Source organism: Porites lutea, chromosome 2 (assembly GCF_958299795.1).
Source record: "Porites lutea chromosome 2, jaPorLute2.1, whole genome shotgun sequence".
In the NCBI taxonomy this organism is placed as follows: domain Eukaryota; kingdom Metazoa; phylum Cnidaria; class Anthozoa; order Scleractinia; family Poritidae; genus Porites; species Porites lutea.
Genome location: NC_133202.1, coordinates 35058970 through 35076905, shown reverse-complemented (window position 1 = coordinate 35076905; position 17936 = coordinate 35058970). Strand labels below are relative to the sequence as shown.

Below are 17936 nucleotides of genomic sequence, written 5' to 3'. Positions count from 1 at the left end.
TTATTACCATAAAGGCATGTAATGGCGTTACGGAGAAGTGCGCAGACAACATACATTTTACCGACGCTGCTAAGGCCTATCTTCAAATTCTTTTTATAGTCAAGAAATTTAAAAGAATTAATGACGTCACCGAATAACCATTCTACAGAAATCCGTAAAGCGCTCATAGCCTCGTTGTAATCCTGCATGAGGGGTGTAAGTGGGACACGACGGAACGGTGTTTGGAGATGAACTCGGAGAGGGTAGGCCAAATCTCCATAAATGCACATAGCTTGAGCTGCTGGATTATAGGCGTACTGTTGAAGGTCCCGCAGTAGTCCAGAATCATTTAACATCCCTGCGTCGTGTTTACGCCCCTCTAGAAACGAAATTAGAATCAAACATGAGAAGAGAATTTTTTTCGGGGGGGGGGGGGAAGGAGGTTATTTAAGTTTAAAACACTAACGTTTTATTACAAACTCACCAACTGGTCCAAATAGGTTGCCAATAAGTCCATTTGGTAGGGACAAGGATTGGAATTTTAATGCATGGACCCTCTTGTGGCCATTGTACACAATTCTCTGACGCTCATTTGGTCTTGAGATGGGTCGGACTGTTCCATCTACAAAACCGAAACAGTTGTCAAGGGGGCCTCCTTTTCCCGATATAGCTTCTGCATAACGCTGCAAAGCCCCAGGATTCAGAAGATCTCGATTCCATTGTGTTATACGGTGCCCATGAACATCATAAATATAGTCTATGACATCATTTGAGATCAGGCTTAAAACAGAAACCGGTCGGCCAAATCGCACAATCAGATCACTGAGTCTGCATGGGTAGGCAACTCGTTTGAGGAGTATGCATAGGCCTTCCATGTCGTCGCAAATACTCCTCTGCTCGCATTTAAACACCGGTGGTAGTTGGAGGGCTGCAACAAGGCGAGGGAGATCGTGTTTCTCGACACGAAACTCTGCTTTGCACTCCGCGGAGTTCATAGAATCCAAATCAAACCGTTGATAGTTTTCATGGGGAAAATCTGGATTCTTTGAGATGAAACTATCGTAAAGTAGCAAAAACTCTTCATCGGAAATAATTTCATCGCCGTAGAGAAGTACAAGGAGGTCACGAAATTCTTTGAAAGACATTTTCCCTGGTGACTTTCACTGTAGGAAGACTCGTCCACGTACCGTAACCGGTTTGCTAAATGTTTTTGTTTCCCGCCGAAATACCGCCGTGGACGACGTTCTCGTTCCAGGCCCCAATCGGTCATACCAGTCCTCGTCCTCGTTCTCGTCTTCATTGCTAAAGGTCGCTAGTATAACATGTCGACGAAGACTCCAATTCAGCTGAAAGTCAAGATGAATCCAAACCCAAATGACAACGGAGTGCTGGTGAGACTAAGTAGTACGATGTTTTAACTCTACAGTTGTACAGCAGAGCTAAAAGTTAACCTTCACCTACGTATAGATTGAATAAATAAAAGACGTTTTTGCAAAATCTCCAGTTTCTTTGCTCAATCTCAAGGTTTTTATGAGCCCACCTCCAGTTTTTTCACTTTTGGGGGTTGGCAGGTCTGCCTTTATCTCTTTGAACGAATAACAAAGGGCACATCCAAGTAAAAAATATGATAACCATGGGTCAATAGACAGCAATAAACATTGCTATGTCTCTTTCACTCCAGTGTTTGCAAGATAAAATAACCGCAATGTCAGAAAACCGGACTGAAGTGGCTTTATATTATGGTTTTGTTTTTGTTCATTTTCGTGATCTTCGTCATCACGAACATCCGATCAGCTTGCTTAATTCTTTTTCAAGTCGCCCTTAAAGCCTCTGATTCCATGTTCTTTTTTTATTCTTTTTCTTTTGTTTCTTTGATGCCCTCTTCGATATTTGAGTAAGCACGTTTTTATAATTGCGTGCATTTTGTTTAACTGTCACGCAGTTAAAAAATGTTTTCAAGAAGCCGCCCAGGAAATTTAAGAATTTGATTGAAAGGCAGATCCGAAATAACTTCAAATGACTGACATACGAACATCGATTCAGCAGTGTAGATTCGCAATGCATCAGAAACGTCTTTGCGACAAATTAAGTATGCAGACAGAAAAAGGGAGAATTTGAAAAGAGGTACCGTAAAGAATTCAACAAGCGACCTCTTTTATTCTGATCGGGATTAAGAGGCGAATAAGAAGAGCTAGGGCACACTTTTGAAGTACAGCAACGACCAGTAACGTTCAGACGAGTGTTCTCTTTGCTCCAGTTACTGCCGAAGCCATTGCAGAAGCACGTAATCCAAACATCAGCGATGTATCTGAGCTCTTTTACTTTCAGCGCTAGTGGCAGTAGTAGCTTTAAGAGTATTAAAGTTGTTTGACAGCGCGCGGGATGACATGGTTTGTGCTCCACTACAAAAGATAAGGAATAGGCTAAATTATCATCGACAAGTAAGTCAGCTACTGTTTGTTTGATAAGCCGTTTTACAAAATGCAGAGTTAGTTTCTGAAATTGTTAAAACGGATAGGAATACGCCCTACTGTTTTCCTCCTAACCCATCAGAAAAAAGTTTTCCCTGGGAGGAATAGTTATAGTTAATAGTAGTTTACAGCATATTATTATATTTCCGAAGGTAGCATATCCATACTCATGATTGCATCTGTTTTCGTATGCAGGTTTAAGCTGGTCCTCTGCTGTTCCAATGCATAAGTGGTTCTTAAAGAGAACGTATTTGTAGCAGCTTTCAAGTATACAAGGCTACAGAAAAAAAAATTACTGATAGAGAAAGGTGAAAAGTGTGACGCTTTCCGAGCCTGAACATTGGAAAGGATCACGGATGTCAGGAAAAGAATGGCAGCCCTGGCAAGATAAAAATGGTCATGAAGAGATGTAGTAAAAAAAACTAAAAGTACGTGGTCTGTAAAAAAGAAGATTTTGCACGCGACGACAACAAGAAGCTGTCTTCGGACAACCAGAAATAAGGTGATTTCCCTACGACGACGTTGGAAATTTCCATGTTTTTTTTCATTTTGACAAAAAAAGTTGGAAATTTCCATGGTCATTTTGCGTTGCGTGAAAAATGCGGTAAAAAATATTCCTTACGACCATTTTGACGGTGGAAATTTCCATTGTTAGTTGGAAGGCCATCCAAACACGATGACGTTGGAAATTTCCATGGCCGTTTTTCAAGTCGCAAAAGTTTAAAAGCTTTAAACATTTTTATCACCAGATTTCTTAAACATTTTTAAGAGTCTAGTAAATTGTTTGAAAAACTTGCAATTTTTACCATTTATTTCTATATCTGGCAATACAATGGAATAACTTCCAAGTTCTTGCCACCTCTAGCAGGAAAGAAAATAAGGTAGCAGTTTTGTAAAAACGTTTCCATCCTTAGGTTCAAAGCAAGAAACCGGGTAATTATTTAATAAAATCCTGCTTTTTGTGACATGAACCATTTAGCAAAAAATGGAAAAAATAACCTTACGTGTATTTTGTTCTTTTGTTGACAGTCATACTGCTAACTCGGTAACATTAGATATAAATGACCTTATTTTTACCAGATTTTCATGTTTTTATGGCAATTGTAGCCCCTAATCATAGGAATTTGTGCCATAATTCCCGGTTTTAGAATATCTCACTTGGCTTTAATGTTTAATTTATTTCAGTCTTGTTATGGGGAGGTGGTCCTGGAGTGGACAGCGCGAAAATCGAAAGATGGAGGAACAGGAAACATAAGAAGAGAGTAAAAGAGAGTATCACGGCTTTATTACCGAATAAAAAATGCAGGCTCTACACAAACTCACATCTCGATCACAAAGGACCAACCCAACGCAAAAGTAAGGAAAACGATACATAAAACCTTTTCTAGAATCCCGAGGCAAAAACTCCTAGAATGGCAATAGACCAGTTCAAGTGTGAGTTGTACGTAAAATGTTGCATTGCCTCTTCATGAGTAAACTAACCTGTTTAACTGATATTTACTATGAAATATCAATTTAGTAAATACACAAAGGTGGTAAAGTCAAGGCATATTACGTGATTTTTAGGATCCTCTTTAATCCTGCGAGGAAAAAATCTTTTCTTTGTCTGTTTGATTGTAGCCTGCGTCGCAGACGCTCTAAACATCCTTGGGCCGACTGCAACGCAGGCTAGTTTGATTGGCACACGAGCTCTTCTAAAAACAGGTGTCATATCACACCCCTACCTCCCCCTCCCGGCAACCTCTCCACAATGCCCACTTGCTTTGGTCCCCAAGGTGGCCGTTGTTAAATGTCGGCTATTTGTTCACCTAAGAGAACAAAGATTCTTGGAAATCATGTGGACTAAATTAAAGACAAAAAGTAGATTATAGCTACTGGAAGCCAAACCCCAGTTGTTCAAACACTTGGTAACGTTATCTTATCCAGTGGATAAATAACGTATTTGGTTTCCCTGATACTTATCAACTGGATACAGTTTTATCAAATGCATATAGAACTATAACGCTATCCAACGCTTGCACAACCAGGCCCTCTGGTTGGATAGCTTCGATCATTCCATTTTTTGTATGATTTCAAGCACAGGCTCCTAGAATTATGATTAGCTCATCCTCCGTACCGCGAACTACTCCTGAATGTGCGACAGCGCTGAGTCAATTTTCAGACTACCAGTTGTCGACTTGGTACATTTGCCTTCAGCGTGTATAATTATTAGAGGTGGCAGAAAATGAATCAAGTCCAAGACAAGTTTTGAAAAAGCAGCAAAGCGGCTCCAAGGGCCAATTCAGTTTAGTAAAAGACCACAGAAAGTGTCCGTATTAAGCGGGGCGAGAAAATAGTGTCCATTGTCCGCATTAACGGGTGTTCGTATTAAACGGGGCAAGAAATAAGTGTCGATTGTCGGCATTAACGGTTGTCCATATTAAGCAGGGCAAGAAATAAGTGTCCATTTTCCGCGTTAAACGGGTGTCCGTATTAAACGGGGCAAAAAATAAGTGTCCCTAATGTCCGCATGAACAGGTGTCCGTATTAATCGGGGCAAGAAATAAGTGTCCATCTTCCGCATTAATGGGTGTCAGCAATAAGCGTGTTGAATTTAGAGAAATGAAAGGGTTTTTCCCAGGAACAAAGAAAACTGTCCGTAATAACGAGGTTTTCGTATTAACCGGGTGTTCCTAAAGCGGGATTCGACTGTATTTTAAGAGTCATGTCCCGGAAAAGAAAACAAAACAAAAAAAAAAAGTCGATAAAACCTAACTTGACTTCAACATGAGTCGAGGCTCGAACTTCAATAGGACAATATTAGCAAATTTCTTGGCAAGCAGTTAGCCAAAGCGCTAGTCGTGGCGTGTCAAATTTTAATTTCATGAAAAGGAATGAAAAAGATTACAACATATATCACCACACAATGGGTAAAAAGAAAAGAGAAGACAAAAGAAAAAAATGTGTATTTACGTCAAAAGCAAGAAAAACAAATCTGTGTAATGCAAGTTCTGAAGAAGCTATTGAGGTTAAGGAATTCGCGATTTTATCTCTCGCGTTATCATGGATTCACTAAGTCAAGGTAATCGGCATGACATATACCTATGATTCCACTTGGTATCTTATTCCATATTTAGCAAAAATTTAGACGGCTTATCTCAGTTATTCAAGATTAAATTTTTTGGTATACAAATTATTTCTGGAGGGTGATAAATGCGAATAAATGATGGTTAACCAACTTCAATGTGGGGAAGATATAAAAAACAACTGAAGAATTTAGCACACATCCGTTAGTAACTTGTTAACTGCACAAGTATTTGAAGAGTAGCCATCACAAAAGTGTAAATTTTATATTGGTACTGTAGAAAGAGATCTATGAAAAGCCCTAGTACGTGGCTTGCTAAGATATCCTGCTCGATAACAAATACTATGTAATCTACAGGAAAAGTGTATAAAATGAGCAAATAAATAAATAAATTGAATTGATCCTAGAACAGCGACGCGTAAGTCAAGCTTGTACATTGTGACTGCTTGAGTTAGAAATCACGGGATAAGTATGATTTCAGTTAAGGTGCTACAATTCTTAAGGCTTTGCTATTAGTTTTAAAACAAATCTCCTTTTGCAGACACTCTGAATTTACTTAGTATTGTGCCACTCGAATATCCTTTGAAAATGAATCTCCAGCACGGTTGATATCCCCTGGCTTTGGCTATGGCTTTGGGCCCGATGTAATGACCAAAAAACGCAAAATTTTCATTTTTCCATCCATGTATCCTTTGATAACCTATGAGTTTAATTCCTCGGTGTTCATCGGCATAGCGATTCAAACCAATTTTTTCCTTTCCTTTTTCGGTTGTCGGTCCATAGTAGACGCGGGCAATCACCTTCCATTCATAGCCATCCGACTTTGAAATTCTTTTTAGCATTTCGTCAACATCTTCTCCCTTCGATTGGAGATCCTTTGCCAGGTCCTTAATATACAATAACCGGTTAGAATGTATAACCATGGGGCGGCTGCCTCGGTTTGCAGCAGTTGCCACGAAAACGTCACATCCGCTTAAATCATCAGTGAAAAACCAAGGAGCCACACGCGGATTAAGTATAGTGTAAGTGTCTCTGTTCTGTATGAAAGGGAGAACTACTGCTTGAAGTGCCAAAATGTTTTTACACAGATCAGTGTCGGGTGGGATTTCCTCACGTGCACGCCTCTCCTTGGTTTTTGAAATCACACTCACTATCAAACTGGATTTCCACGCGTCGGCCACGGCAAAACACGTGGTTTCGCCAAAATTGCAAGGTATTGCAATCTCAGGTTTACTCGAACTACATTTTGCCATCATGTCCCTGTTCAGGCAAGCATTTGAAACTGGTCCTATCTTGATAGGTCGGTTTGGTGCTATCAGATTAAAAAGCAGTTCCAGTGTAAGTTCTAGTTTGTCTTTTGGACATGTTAGCTTACTGAATAGTCCTCCTCTCCTATTGAAATGTTGGCTGCTCATGACGAATGCCAGTGGTCCAAAAAGGAAGATTATCAAACACAAAACGTTCCTCATCTTAGAATTCGACAGATCTGAGGAAAACTGACAAATGCAAACCTTACGCTCGCCCTCTGAGTGAAAAACACCGCGCTATATGGCTTCTTTTTGAGTCAAAACTATTTTCTATTGAAAATTAGCACTATGTGCTATGTGACGTAAGGTTTAATTATCTTGTGGCAAATGTGACTAGTTTTCACTAACCTGTTCAAGCATTTTTATTTCTAGCCATATATAGCTATTCTTCCAACAAAGTTCAGTTAACTATGAATTTTCATCAAAAACATAGCAATGCGAGTAAAGCCAGTGATTTAGAATCAACGCAAATTCGGTCCAAAGAGAAGGAATGCCAAGCACTGTCTCTAGATAGAGCTCCGCTGCTCAATAAAGCGGCAAGATAAAACTCGAACCATTGTGTTTCTGCCGATGGAATTTAACAATAAAAAATGGTGTAAGAGGATCCTCGTGAAATTATGTTTTATTAAAATGGTCATTTCCGTCCTTTTTTTACTATTTTTCGCTTGTGTGAATGTTTTTAAAAGCTCTTTTTTTTTTCAATTCTGCACCCTGAATAAATGGAAAGTTAGAAAAATTAATATAGTACTGTTGCTGTGTGGCAGTAGAGTAAAATCCTTATAACTTTAAAATATATAATACTTACAAGTAACTGGTAGTGTAGAAGGTAACATGGTTTAGACGATTCCATCTTGAAGCCATGGCAAATATATAGTTATGTACTGGCGAAAATTTCGGAGAATTAAAACACAATTTTGAAAACAACAACAGAAAATGATAATAATAATAATAATAATAATAATAATAATAATAATAATAATAATAATACAGTCACTTTCTCTATGAAGGACACCTTTGGGATCAGCACCAGCAGCACTGAGTATCCGTCTTAAGGTTGATTACCACTGTCGTGTAGTTTTTACGTGCTAAAATAAATAGAGACAATGTTTGAAAGGTCACGCGTGAACGTTAAAGTTGAACCTCGCTCAAGTTACACGTTTACGCGTGGCCTTTCATACATTGCCTCTATTTCATGAACTACGCGCGTAAAATTTACGTGAGTCACGGAAAACTTACGCCACAGTGGAAACCAACCTTGAAAGAGATCCGTCAGTGGACGAAATCCTATGATGTAAACATTCAAATGAAAGCTCTCTGCCTTTACTTACACATGGTGCTATTTATTTTTCAAAATTTCAAAAAATGCTTTTGGCTAAATTTGGCAGTAAAAGGGTTATAGACTGTCAAATACAGTGTATGGGGAGTAAAGGCAGGGACCAACTCTAAATATCCGTTTTATAGAGGTGTCTGTTAAGAGAGAGTCGACTGTGAATAACCTTCAAGTCATTATATCTCCTAGTTAGTACGCGAGCTGTGATTGGTCAATTTTGAGGGCCATATTCTACTTTACGGAACGCTAAATTTTAGAGTTTCCTTCCAGCGCGCCAAATTAACCTCAGAGATATAATAAATATGTTACTAACCTCGTTTTTCTCGGTCCGTACTGTAAATTACGGATCCTCGTTTTTTTCCATGAAAATTGTAATCACTAATGTCTATAGAAGATAAATTCGTGTCCAAACCCGTTTCTTTGTTTGTGCAGGTTGAATGATTAATCAGATTAAGAACTAGTCTACAAAATTAGCTCTCACGAAAACTCGTAAATAGGTTTATGAGACTTTTTCACACACCCAAAGCCAGTATCTCGGCGTGGTATTAGTGTACACTGCGTGAAATAAGTAATTTAGTGGAATTTACAGGGCCACGATACTCCCATGGCACTTAGCAAATCGTATACCGACACGCGAGGTGTCATGAAACGCGGCGTTTCAGAGAGTGTCCGTGTCCCCGATACCTCTGTCGTGAAAAATCAGGACAAATTGTGGCCCGGACACGTCTTCTGCGGTGTGTCAAGAAATATACGAGCTCTGATTCTTAACGATATCAGTTAGCCAAAGCTATGTCGACTTTCGACAGTGAGGTAAAATGGCATGAAAACTGAAATTTAGGAAAAATTAAACTTTACCTAATAAAAACACAACTAACTCATTTACGCAAACTTTCCAAGGTACGCCGAGGTTGGTAATGATTTACGCACTTGGCTTAAAGGTTGAATGAAGGTAACATAAAGTTGCAACAACTTTACGCTCATTCTCTTACGCGAGATATGAAAGTTAAGTCACTGTAAGGTTGCCACGTGCACTCTGGTAGCAGGATCTGTTTTCTTTGTTGTTTTTAGCATGACCGAAGTAGTTTTCACGCCGCTAACGATGAGAATCGTTGGCTTGTTGTTTTTGGAGATCGTGTAATTCTGTTCGGGTGACTGGCATGGAAGGCAGTGTTAACTTAACATAAATGGCCTGTCACTTACACTTGAAAAATAATACAGTGTCTTTGTCACAACCAGTTGAACGAAAACAAATTCAAAACAGAGAGAACATGCGTGATAACTATTTCCTCAGTTACGATGAACGACAGACGGCATTCTCGAAAAACTATGGCTACTTAATTTCAACGGAGTATTGACTAACTTTCTACAAATACTGCATTGTTTTTTGAACTGCCTTTATCGCTTCCCGGGTATCGCCTCTGTAAGGAGAAGAAAAAAGAAGAAAAAACCTGGGGGTTATACGTTCGAATGAGGCCTGGAAATGAAACAATACAGCAAAGCAACTGGTCAGCGGGTATTCGCTTTGCACATGCTCTTTCAGGTTCCGAATTGGCGTCCATTTTGAAAGTGTGAAATCGATCGTTTCGATCACGCCAACTTGTTTGATTTCCCTCAGAAGTTTGAGTCCATAATTATGCTTCTCGATAGCATCACAGGACGTCTGAGGATTGTAACACATTATCATCGAACGTTCAACCTTCAGTTGATAGATCTTAAGAGGCAACCCTTTCGATACAGGAGACGCAGTCAAGCAGACTGAGAATTTGAACACCGAAGTATACTAAGGACTGAACTACTAAAGCGCTCCAAGACTCAGGATTTTGCTGGAAAATTAGATAGCAAGAAAAGGTAAGCTGCCCTGTTTTCAAACTATTTAAATCATTTTAAGTTTTCAATGAAATCAATGTTTTATAAAGGAGCTGTGGCACGAAATTTATCAAAATTTAAACAGATGAAACCGCCACCATATTGACTGAAACATAAGAATAACTTCTCACAACAGTTGAAGAAGGTATAAACAAGACAGCAAACACAAAAGAAGGCTCAGATAGACAAACTTGAAGAAGATTAAAATGGATTACAATTGCTGGTTTGCACTTGACGTCACAGCAGCCATATTGGTGGTGTGTTAAGGTTAAGAACAAAAGTTTTTCTCTCCTCCGGGAACTAAACCCTATTTTCATGTAAATTCTTCAAAAAAAAAACATTCTATTGTAATGACCTCCAACACACCACCAATATGACCGCCTTGTCACGTGGTTGCAAGCCAAGAATAGAGGTTTTCGAAAACTTGTTGGCCTAAAGTTCATCCTTTTTGCCTGTAACTTTTGATAAAAATGTAATGCTTCAGGACAAATTTGTTTACATGAAACAGTGATGTTGTTATTTTCAAGTAATATTTCTTCACTTTCACTAGGTTCTACTGAGAATCGCATAACTGAGTAAAATCTCGCATTCTGATTGGTTAAAGAAGCGAAGTATTTAGTGTGGAATTGCGAGTTGAAAACGAGGCTAAGCAATATTGTTTCGCATCTACATGTAGGTAACAACTATCGTCAAATTCTAAAACAACAACTGCTAAAAAGGTTTTCTACAATGTCATTTTAAAATGTTTTCAAAACCATTGTCACCTTTTGAAGAGTTCAAAACAAACAAAAGCGTTTTTATAGTGAGCCGGAGGTTCTTCCTTGTTTTGAACTGAACTACAAATTCTCGAAGAGGCATTTCGCTCGTGACAACGAGAGAAGAAGAAAATCTTGTGAACATGGCCCAGAAAATGGCAAGCCAAAGTTCAACCAAACAAAATGGAGAAGTGACAACGGAGGAAGTGCTGGGGTCGATTGTCACATATACAGGAGAAGAAATAAATACCTTCAAAGACGACATGGCCCCTCAGTGAAAACATGAAAAAGAGTACGCCGCTTGCAATCGTCCTGAATCGTGATACTTAGAAAAGTACAAAACAGAGCTGAACTTGAACAGCATTTCTAAAACATTTCAAGGTACTTACCATATATCAATCGCGACGTTAAACTTTCAGTGCTTTTGCTTGGACACTTCATTTCTTTCAGTTTTGCCGCCAAAGAGGTAAAAGGTGTATATTATTTTCCATCTCGAGCAAATGACCAATTTGAAAAAAGATGTTATAGATAAATGGCTTGTAAATTCAGTGAAATACCTCTATTTATCCTTACGATTAGTGTGAAGCTTGTTTACATGTAAAAGAGTTTGAAAACAAATGTAAAAACAAGCACAAGGTACAAAAAAAGTTGTCGAAGGGTCAAACGTGTACGACTGACCTTGCTTCCTCTTCGCTAATGCAAAGACAGTTCTGACAGTTGACTTTGAAATGGCTTCCTTTAGTGTGCGCTCAGGATAAAAACAAACAATATTATTGCCGTTTTCTTTTTTTTTCTGATTTTTATTCAGTTATGCGATTCAAGGAGAAACCATTACCTGACTCATGAATTCAACGTTAAATTGCACTTGAAAACCGATATCGCACTCATCGCTGCACGATTCGTGCGATATTGGTTTTCGTGTGCAATTTAACGTGGAATTCCCTCATCAGGTAATGAATTTTTCTATAGAATAAGGACTTGTAATTGGCATTATGTACAACTAAAACTTTGCTTGTCCAACCAAGATGGTGTCTTAGTGGGACATATGTCCTTTCAAGAGAAAAAAAATGTTCACAGCCCTGTACAGTGTTTTCAAGAAAATTAGGACAAAGACAGTATACACAGTTTGTTCTTAGAAATCATACATTGCAAGCTCAACCTACAGATTAGTTAGTTATCTGCTGGCAGATAGACCTTTGTATGAAATTGTCCACCCGAACCTCATCCTCATTTCTTTGCGTTCGCTCAATAGAGCGTAATGCGGGAAAGGTCTATTAGTGATCTATTAGGTTGTGTGCACAGAGGGAGGTGGGGGAGGGAAGTTACTTCCCATACCATGAAATGGAAATGATGTTCTCACAACTTGCAAAGCAATCATCAAGGGTCTTGCCAGCAGTTTTGTGTGCTGATGTTGCACATAGCATCATAAACCAAAGGTACAATGTAAACGGTTTTGAGAAAGAACAAAATCATGGTGGTTGAAGGCGGGATTGTTTCTCACTATTGCATTTCGTTTATTTTGGTAAATTGCAACTTAACTGATTTTATGTCGCTTTTCAGACGTATTGTATGTTGCGGTCTTTCTTTTTTCTCTTTGTAGAGTTTGGAATATGCAACATATAGCCTGTGAACACGCTTTCTGTTTGGGTTGAAGGGCAATAAAGTTGGGAGGAGAGGGAAGGGAAAGGGGAGAGCCTTAAGACAAACCTTTGCTGATCTTCTGTCAGCAACATGAGAGGACACAGAGGCTTTTTACTGGAAGTAGTATCCCACGCAGGGATGTTTTCTCCGCGGGCAGCTAATCCGACTTAATCCCATTTAATATGTCGCGCTCCTCGAAAGTGCGAAAATTTTCTTGTCATGTATTAGATTTCAGATACATTTTCTTAATCTTCATTTCAAGCCAGAATAAATTAGTTTGCGCGCAAAGGGCTCCTAAAAAAACTCACAGGGTTTGTCCCACCTCGAGTCCACCTTCTGGAGATACGCCGGCTTGGTAGCTGGAATACATTGCCGAGGCGAACATCTGGCATTTTTTCCTCCTCGTCGTATTTTCTTCACGACAAATTATGTTTATATTTGTAGTGAGAATGCAGCGCATATCAGTGGATTTTACTTCATGCGGCTTGCTACTTTTGAAAGAAGAGTGCCGGATTTCATCGTTTTGTTCATGTTTATTAGTGTTGGCAAATGTAAGGTAAATGAACCGACCACTGTAAGGTAAGAATTAAAGTTTTAAATTTGTTACTCGGCGAAAAATCGTGGAATTGGAATTAGTGAAACTCGTGAGTATTACCTCTGTTAACTAATGTCATGCGATGACTCCTCGCTTTTTCGATGCGTAACACGGATACAAGCGATAAATTTCTTTCGCAAAGTGAAGTATAATTTACTTAACAAGACCATTTGACGAATATTTCTCGTTATATGCTTTATTCATATTTGCTTGGCTTATTCAGACTACATGCCAAGAGTTTGATGACAATGTTTGTGTGCTATAATTATGCTGATAAGTTTCTGCACCTTTATATTGAAACTCATGTAAGCCAAACGTTTATCACCTCTAGCAAAACACTCTTCTATCATGGAGGAACTTTTAACGTCTTTCGGGGCTCTAATATGGTGTCAAATTTTTAGGGGAAACAAAGCTTGATTTTTGGCCAAACAGACTATAGCTTTTTTGTCTTTGAAGAGAGCGCGAGGCAAACGGCCATGATCACAGTGTAAGCCAGTGATTCTTTAGGCAGAGCTAACAAACATAGGCTGCACTTTAGGTGGCACACCCATGGGTGCAGTGTAACCCAGTGATTCTTTAGGTAGAGCTAACAAACATAGGCCGCACTTTAGGTGGCACACCCATGGGTGCAGTGTAACCCAGTGATTCTTCAGGTAGAGCTAACAAACATAGGCTGCACTTTAGGTGGCACACCCATGGGTGCAGTGTAACCCAGTGATTCTTTAGGTAGAGCTAACGGACATAGGCTGCACTTTAGGTGGCACACCCATGGGTGCAGTGTAACCCAGTGATTCTTTAGGTAGAGCTAACAAACATAGGCTGCACTTTAGGTGGCACACCCATGGGTGCAGTGTAACCCAGTGATTCTTTAGGTAGAGCTAGCAAACATAGGCTGCACTTTAGGTGGCACACCCATGGGTGCAGTGTAACCCAGTGATTCTTTAGGTAGAGCTAAAAAACATAGGCTGCACTTTAGGTGGCACACCCATGGGTGCAGTGTAACCCAGTGATTCTTTAGGTAGAGCTAACAAACATAGGCTGCACTTTAGGTGGCACACCCATGGGTGCAGTGTAACCCAGTGATTCTTTAGGTAGAGCTAGCAAACATAGGCTGCACTTTAGGTGGCACACCCATGGGTGCAGTGTAAGCCAGTGATTCTTTAGGCAGAGCTAACAAACATAGGCTGCACTTTAGGTGGCACACCCATGGGTGCAGTGTAACCCAGTGATTCTTTAGGTAGAGCTAACAAACATAGGCCGCACTTTAGGTGGCACACCCATGGGTGCAGTGTAACCCAGTGATTCTTTAGGTAGAGCTAACAAACATAGGCTGCACTTTAGGTGGCACACCCATGGGTGCAGTGTAACCCAGTGATTCTTTAGGTAGAGCTAACGGACATAGGCTGCACTTTAGGTGGCACACCCATGGGTGCAGTGTAACCCAGTGATTCTTTAGGTAGAGCTAACAAACATAGGCTGCACTTTAGGTGGCACACCCATGGGTGCAGTGTAACCCAGTGATTCTTTAGGTAGAGCTAGCAAACATAGGCTGCACTTTAGGTGGCACACCCATGGGTGCAGTGTAACCCAGTGATTCTTTAGGTAGAGCTAAAAAACATAGGCTGCACTTAAGGTGGCACACCCATGGGTGCAGTGTAACCCAGTGATTCTTTAGGTAGAGCTAACAAACATAGGCTGCACTTTAGGTGGCACACCCATGGGTGCAGTGTAACCCAGTGATTCTTTAGGTAGAGCTAGCAAACATAGGCTGCACTTTAGGTGACACACCCATGGGTGCAGTGTAAGCCAGTGATTCTTTAGGTAGAGCTAACGGACATAGGCTGCACTTTAGGTGGCACACCCATGGGTGCAGTGTAACCCAGTGATTCTTTAGGTAGAGCTAACAAACATAGGCTGCACTTTAGGTGGCACACCCATGGGTGCAGTGTAACCCAGTGATTCTTTAGGTAGAGCTAGCAAACATAGGCTGCACTTTAGGTGGCACACCCATGGGTGCAGTGTAACCCAGTGATTCTTTAGGTAGAGCTAAAAAACATAGGCTGCACTTTAGGTGGCACACCCATGGGTGCAGTGTAACCCAGTGATTCTTTAGGTAGAGCTAACAAACATAGGCTGCACTTTAGGTGGCACACCCATGGGTGCAGTGTAACCCAGTGATTCTTTAGGTAGAGTTAACAAACATAGGCTGCACTTTAGGTGGCACACCCATGGGTGCAGTGTAACCCAGTGATTCTTTAGGCAGAGCTTACAAACATAGACTATACAGGTGTACATCAGATGGTAACAAGTTTTCCAGTTAAAACTTTGTCATAAAGTGCTATACCATGGCACTTCGACTATTTCATTATCGCGCTTGTTTTGACGCACAATTGATAGTCAGGAAAAGTCGTATTGTCTAAAACCATAGCAAAAGACAAATTTACACACATCACAGCGTTAAGGTAAGGTAATACACGGTATTTCCTTCAGGTACATTTACATTTTCTGTTAGGTTATAAGCGATTAAATCACATGCAGCGACGAACAAAACGCGAAGCCGTCAGATATTCTAGAACCGTGTTATTTACAGTGCTGTGGATTATTATTGCTTAACTAGCTAACTACGCGCTGATGGAAATAAGTTTCGGCCGCTTTAAATTTTGAAACATTTCACTGGTACTGTATGGTCATAATTGGAGCGGAAAGTTAGCACGCAAGCAAGGCGATTCTGCTGTGGTTTCTGTATTGTGGAAGATATTACGGCAATGAGGCTCCCGAGGTCCGTTCTGGAAATCACATCTACATGTAGGATGAAATGTATTTTGCGTGCAGACGTCTCCTTTTCCAGGTTAGGTTAAATAAACCGTACCAACGGTTTGTTTAACAAAGCTCCCTCGAGACAGTTTCTTGGTGATTTTATTAATTTTTCCGATCTATTTTTTTTTTCATCTCTATTTTCGCAGCTTTTGTGATACAAACTAAATTCATGCTTAGTTGTGATGGCATTACACTGCTTAATCATGACGGCTTTGGAAGAAACTGAATATATTGCGCTTCGCGATTTCGCAAAATCGCTGCGGGAATAAAAAAATATTTTCTTCCAAAAAAGCGTTTTCACGCTTCTTTCTCTAGTCAATTATCTCGTTTGTCTTGTTTTCTCAAGGTCCTTGAGAACAAAATAAGACAATATTTTATTACCTACAACCTAAAAACTTGATTTTTGACCAGATCAAAACAAAAATGATCTCTGAAATGGAAGAAGAAAAGCCTTTGGCCTGCCGACGCAATCGTGTCTGTTTTGCTTTCATATGATGACATTTTCGTGACAGAAAAGTGTCGGGAAAAGCACCTCGCGCTGATCATACATGACAAAATCCGTCGCGCCTAAGCTAATTAAGAAAAGTCTCCTCGAAAGCTCCATACAATTCCTTATAACAAAATTATAAGGAATTGTATGGAGCTCTCCGGGATACTTACAGTGCAAGCCCTGTGTGTCTTCTCATGATTGTCATTAATGTCATTAATTTTTGTGGCTAAATAAGCTTATCAGTGATGTGCCAGAAGAAGCCATGTTAAAGATCAAAAGACCTGTCAGTGTTCTCGCCACTAGGAGCTTGTATCAGAATCTGATGCACAGTGGGTGCCGCAAAATAGCAGCCTCATAGGTTTCTCTACTGGCTCTTCCCCTTTTTAACTTTCCCCAAACAGAGAGCCTGTACTGTTCACAGGCTATGCAACATAATACATGTATTATAGCAACATAGAGCTGAAACAATCGCCAAAGAGTTAAGATATTGAGAAGTGTTTTGCTGCAAACCTAAGGAAAGTTAAGGCTGCTTTAATGTAAAGAGCTTTCAGCAATGGATGTAATTTGTTTATTAGGCTCATTTGAATTTCGACTTTCAATTAAGGTGTTTACTGATTCCAATAAACAAAGTGAAATTAAATGTTATCACTGAATTGTGAATATGTACACAATGTAAGCTCATATTATAAAGCTCTCTTGAATAGATTTAATTCTGATAAATCTGGCACTTTCTCAAGTAATAGTTATCTCACAACTACTATTATAATAGTATTCTCTTCACCCGGAAAAATAAAGGTATCTATAAAGTTGATCAATTCGATCGATAGTTCAGCACGCATTGTTGTTGGTTAAGAATTTACATTTACACAGTAATGCAGGTAGTGTGCCTTCGATTTTGCAAGGACAAATACGATATGTGAGAAAAACAAAGAGGCATGAGATATATTTTTTTCAGTTATTGAATATTATTCTCTATACTGGTTCACTTTTCACCTCTGAACTACCACACAAGGTGACTGCTTTGCAAGTTGTGAAAGTGTTTTTCAGTCCGTATAGTGTAAGATCCCCACGAAAATTTATGGTTTGAATTTTAAATTCAACATTAGCTTTTAAACCCAACTCTTCTATTTGACCTTGCTCGCTGTGTATTTTCAACTCGCTTCATCAAATTACAGTTACATGTAGAACTATACAATTTTCAACTCAACGCTGTGAATAAAACTATACATACACGGGACACATTTTCCTATATTGCTACTTTTTATAAGCTTGAATGCCTGAGCCAATACTTGGTGCATTTTTCCCCTTACCGCGTCACATTTCAAACTCGACCATGTATATTTTCAACAAAACTTATGATTTTTTGTTTACACTACAGTGATCATTGATCAAGACCAGGGAGACCAGGTGATATTTGGAATAATCAAGGTCTCAGTAAGTGTTATCAGCCTCGGCCTTCGGCTCAGCTGATATCATTTAGTCAAACCTCTCCCTTGATTATTTCTGGCTATCACAAAACCTCATCCCACACCATTTATTGTTTAATATTAACAAAGTGAAGTAAGACTGTGGTGGCACAGCCCCTGTACATTAATTTGTAAATACTCAGTATCTTACATTT

At 39.6% G+C, this 17936-nt stretch overlaps 1 protein-coding gene across 1 annotated transcript in view; it reads right to left on the bottom strand.

Moving 5' to 3' along the window:
• LOC140926916 (uncharacterized) overlaps positions 1-1124 on the bottom strand; it is a 1378-nt gene extending 254 nt beyond the window's left edge. The window contains exons 1-2 of the mRNA XM_073376589.1: positions 464-1124; positions 1-358 (exon numbers count right to left, since the gene is read on the bottom strand). The exon at positions 1-358 is cut by the window's left edge and continues 254 nt beyond it. Coding sequence (XP_073232690.1) covers positions 1-358; positions 464-1124 — 1019 coding nt within the window. The remainder of the gene's footprint in view (positions 359-463) is intronic.
• Between the last annotated feature and the right edge of the window lie 16812 nt (positions 1125-17936).